The sequence below is a fragment of the Lepisosteus oculatus genome, chromosome 8 (genome assembly GCF_040954835.1).
Source record: "Lepisosteus oculatus isolate fLepOcu1 chromosome 8, fLepOcu1.hap2, whole genome shotgun sequence".
NCBI lineage: Eukaryota > Metazoa > Chordata > Actinopteri > Semionotiformes > Lepisosteidae > Lepisosteus > Lepisosteus oculatus.
Window position 1 is genome coordinate 45,015,831 of NC_090703.1, and position 4,508 is coordinate 45,020,338.

Below are 4,508 nucleotides of genomic sequence, written 5' to 3' on the forward strand. Positions count from 1 at the left end.
GGAATAGTTTCAACTTTAAAAGTGATACATTTAATATTATATATATTATACAGTATATTATTGTTTAATATTAAGTATGGAACGTAAGAAGAACCTGAAAATGTCATTTTTGTAAAGGTGAACAACTGGAAAAGCATTGTTCACCTTAATTCCTTTATTCTCGTTGAAATAGCTTTTGTATGAACCTTCCTCCGCTTCGATTCCAAATCATGCTATTTGCATGTGTCGGCTTACTCGTTAACTTCATTAACATTTTTTAACACTGAAAAGGGAGAATATACAGTAATACCTTCACTGTATACGAATGGAAGTATCATGTGATCTAACCCGGAAGCGCCTCTTGTCATGTGATTGCATTCTGTCTCCTGTGTTGCAAGTTCAACGCTTGTTGATGCTACGTTTGGTCGGATATTTTATATAGAAATGGAGAGGTTTGATAAGACTTCGCTCAATGCTGCACCGGCCCAGGATTTCAGAGGGTAAGATGCGTAAGATTTGTTTTAACAGTAATTAAAGGCAAAAGCTGTATACCTTTCTTGTGCGTTATACGTTGTGCATTTGAGTGAAGGACAATAGGCCTCTGTTGTATAGCTGTGAATATTGTACAACGGCTTTACAAAGAACAATAGAAAGGTGATCCCAGTGGTTTCTTGTGCAGGTGAAAGAGCTGCATCTGTTTTATGTAGCTTTAATACTAGTAGAATGAGAAAGTTGTGTTTTCACGATTTGGATGTGTTCGGCAGGGTGTGCTTTTACCCATAATCAAAATGTGCATTCATTTTACATAAACCAGATGAAAGGTAACAATACGATAATACGTACCCGAGATTCAGCTAAGGGGCTTTGTAAGATTTAAATCTTTTACCAGTTTTGATACGTCGCTGTTTTTCAGTGTTTTAGTGCTCTTAACACAAATGCCCACGTGTTAAATCTCTTTAACACATGCTAAATGATAAGATAGGAAAACAAAATCAGAAAGGTATTCGAGTCTTTTTTAATAGCAGAAGCATGGTGTTTATGTTGCAAACACGGTCTTCTAACTAGGGACTGTTGTGTTGCTCTTCTTAGGCTGGGGGAAAGAGCTGAAGACTGAAACAACGGTTTTCCTGGTACTTATCTGACTGATTTCAGTATTATAAACTTGTTGTATTCATTTTTATACCACAGACACTATTTTGTACATGAGCCTAGTATGTGGATACACTGGGAAAATGCCAATGATTTTGACGTCTTTGTTTGCCTAAACAGTATTACCTGATTGACTATCCCAAATGGGGACACAAGGCACATTAAGTAAATAAAATCGGGCCTCCGTGTTGGTAGATCATATTCTTTACACTTGACAATCTCATACAGACTCATGGCTTCTTTTCTTTTGGTTTACAACAGGGTAAGAGCATGACTTAATTATCTTTAGAGGACACTGAAATAGCTACTAATTTTAAATAAAACTGAACTAATATCTGAAAAATACAATGTTACATCAGACGGACTCCCTCCCCACCTCCCCCCTTCACCTAGTTTTCAAGATGTATCTTTATCTTATGATCCTCTTCACATTGTTCTAGAGACACTGGCTTTTGTCTCTCTCTCACCAACAAGTCTAGCTTAATTAGTTGAAAGATTAGTTTATGTGACTTTTTGTTCCTGCGTTCAGTTAGTTTCCAACCTGAAAATTGTTTGTGGCAAACATAGAAGGGTTATACCACAATTGGTGGAAATTGTCTCAATATGTGATTCAGGAGTTGAAAAGTATTTTCAGTCATTGATAGAATAAAATAACAAACAATAACCGAACATAATACATATAATGCAAAAAAATTATTTATAGGATTTTTTTTAAATTGATGCAGTAGTATGTGGTTGTAGGGCATGATGGCTTTTGGTTTTAAATGCAGTAAACTCCAATGAGTTTGTATTGATAGTGGCCATCTCCCGTAGTGCTAAATCAATACTCCATTCATTCTACCTAATGTGTAGAACCACAGAGGTCTTAACTTGATCATATATCACTTCTTTCCTGCAGAAACACATGGCCTGGCAAGAAAGGTGCATTCTTACAACAGTAATGCTTACAATATGTTAATGTCTTAATGTCTTCTTTCAGAAATGATGGCTCATTAGTGTCTGCGCTGAAGACTCTGCTGTTCTTCACAATCCTAATGGTCACCTTACCCATTGGGCTGTACTTTGCCTCCAAAGCTTACGTATTTGAAGGTAATTGAGTTTACTCAAACAACCCCTTTCTAGTGTAATAAGCTTATTTTGTCAACCTTAACAGCCTCAAAACAGAAGTAAATGCTTTACTCTTGACTCTTCATTATGGTGTCCTCTTTGTTCATTTTTTTTTGAGTAAAAATAACAATACAGATATTTTCTTCAGCATTAATTTAGCTCTGGTATGTTATCCCTTTGAACGGCTTAACTTGTTGTTCCGTCTTGTATAAATGTGTACGCGCTTGAGACAAATCTAAAAAACTCTTTTTGTCCTCCCCCTTTTTATAGCTTCAATGGGAATGTCCAGTAAAGACAGCTACTTCTACGCTGCGATTGTGGCAGTAGTGGCGGTCCATGTGGTACTGGCCATGTTTGTGTATGTTGCTTGGAACGAAGGCTCAAGGCAGTGGAGAGAGGGGAAGCAGGACTAAGAGGTGCTTGGTTTGCTTTTCTGTGAGCACTACACTCTGGAGAAATGACAGGCTGAGATGACACAACATCCGGCAGCTGGAGAAGACCAATGCGTGACTGGGATCTATAGAGATCATTTCGGGCTGTTTCCACTGTTGGGGATAAAAGAGAATTCATTGCAGTTGATATTGGTAATACTAAGAAAAGGAAGGGAGGCCAGGAACTTTTATCATTGTAGTTTTTCCACAATTTGAACCTTGTCAGATGGCGACAACATAACCCAATTACTATTACGCTGTACAGTGCTTTTTTGCTGACTAAACACTCTCAAACGCTTTAAAATAAAGGAAAATAGTTCCAATCCAGCCATATAAACTTGCGGAAATGAATAAAAGTGACAGCACATTTGGTGTCCATAGATATTGCGTGCTCTTTGTTTGTCATCACTTTTAACCTGTTGTAATTGTTTTCAGAAGACGTGTTGCTCTTGTTTTGTATTTGCCCTGACCAGCACTTTAGAAATCGTAGAACATAATGAATGTAAAAGAATATGGTCAGAGACTTTCTGCTTATTAAAGAGATTAATGTGTGGTCACAAATGTTTAAGTCTTGGATTTAAAATGCGAGATGATAGTATGACTGTCAACATACTCAGAAGAGTAAGAAATGACCTGTTGTACACGCAGATATTGCCACATTTGAAAAATATGTCTCACTGTGTGACATTCTCTTTAAACTGTGAATTTACTGAAAGCTTCTTTTTATATGAATGAGATGAAACCATGAAATGTGGAAATAGCATGTTTTGGTGCATTGCATATTTCGTTAAAATATAGTAGCAAGTGCAGTATGCTTGTATTGCTGGAGATCATTCTTAACAATGGGGCAATTGAAAAAATGTCCTTGTCATACAAAAGAAATTGGACACCTACTAAATGATGGGATGGCGATGAAAAGTAAGTTCATTTTCAAGTTCAAGAATGCTCAATGACAAAGAAACGCACTACTGCAGAAAAATCTAGATCTATTTTTCATAGCTATACTGACTTTCTTTGAGCTTCCTTTAAGCGTTCTGATTGTAGATGCGTTAAAGCTTGACAAAAGATTTGATGATGGTGTGGTTAAGTCATCAGTCTGTAAGTGACGCCTGTTCTGTCTGGACGTGGAAGTCCTTTCAGTGCCCATCTGCTGCTCATTTGAAGGGCACTTTTAATTGTGCTTAACAGGGAATGTAGATGAGTCAGAATCTGAATCATACTGGGTCCCTGAGGTTTTATTTTAGTTGTATCTACAAAATTGGCACAATGAACGTAGATGAGCTGAGTCAGTTATTACACCACCATAAAAAAAATTAAAACTATTTAAGGCAAGGCTGCAGAAATGGCTCAAATATATAATCCAATTTAAAATGATCCTGTTAAAGACCTTTAGTTCGTACATCATAATAAGCTTGTAAAGTTGCTATGTGGTGCTTAAGATGATGTTGTAGGACCACCATTGTATTTGTAATTTGAATTTACTTGACAATTTATGAAAAAAAAATACATTTTAATATTTTTTGGTTGCCTATAAATTGTAATTTCCACTGCAGAGCCCTTACTATTGCAGAAACAACCTTCACCTTGGCAATATGTTACTCATCTGTTTAAACGTACTCCCAGTGTGAAGTGAAAATTACGATCTCTTTATCTGTTTTCCTGACTAGGTAACTTTCTAAGTTCGTTCTTGCTGGCCTCGGAGTTTTGTCATGTTTTTTTCATGCTGTGTCCTTATCTAGTGCCAGCAATAGTTGCAGAGGCAAGTTATTTTTATTGTGAAATATAATTGTTCATTTGAACTTTTTTGTGAAATAACTGCTTCAAGGAATTTTACTGTAGTTC

The 4,508-nt window shown here is 36.5% G+C and overlaps 1 protein-coding gene across 1 annotated transcript; it reads left to right on the forward strand.

Annotated features, from left to right (window-relative positions):
* Positions 1 to 338: 338 nt before the first annotated feature.
* vma21 (vacuolar ATPase assembly factor VMA21) lies at positions 339 to 3,227 on the forward strand. The gene is made up of 3 exons (XM_006632772.3): positions 339 to 479; positions 2,108 to 2,217; positions 2,506 to 3,227. Exons 1-3 carry the CDS (start codon positions 424 to 426, stop codon positions 2,646 to 2,648), a joined length of 309 nt encoding a protein of 102 aa, XP_006632835.1. The 5' UTR covers positions 339 to 423; the 3' UTR covers positions 2,649 to 3,227.
* Positions 3,228 to 4,508: the final 1,281 nt, after the last annotated feature.

What these genes read in the sequence shown, in the direction of transcription:
- vma21 (XM_006632772.3), top strand. Translation starts at nt 424, where the DNA reads ATGGAGAGGTTTGATAAGACTTCGCTCAATGCTGCACCGGCCCAGGAT. An exon ending in CCGGCCCAGGATTTCAGAGG is followed by an intron (nt 480 to 2,107) that starts GTAAGATGCGTA and finishes GTCTTCTTTCAG; the next exon opens with AAATGATGGCTCATTAGTGT. An exon ending in CAAAGCTTACGTATTTGAAG is followed by an intron (nt 2,218 to 2,505) that starts GTAATTGAGTTT and finishes CCCTTTTTATAG; the next exon opens with CTTCAATGGGAATGTCCAGT.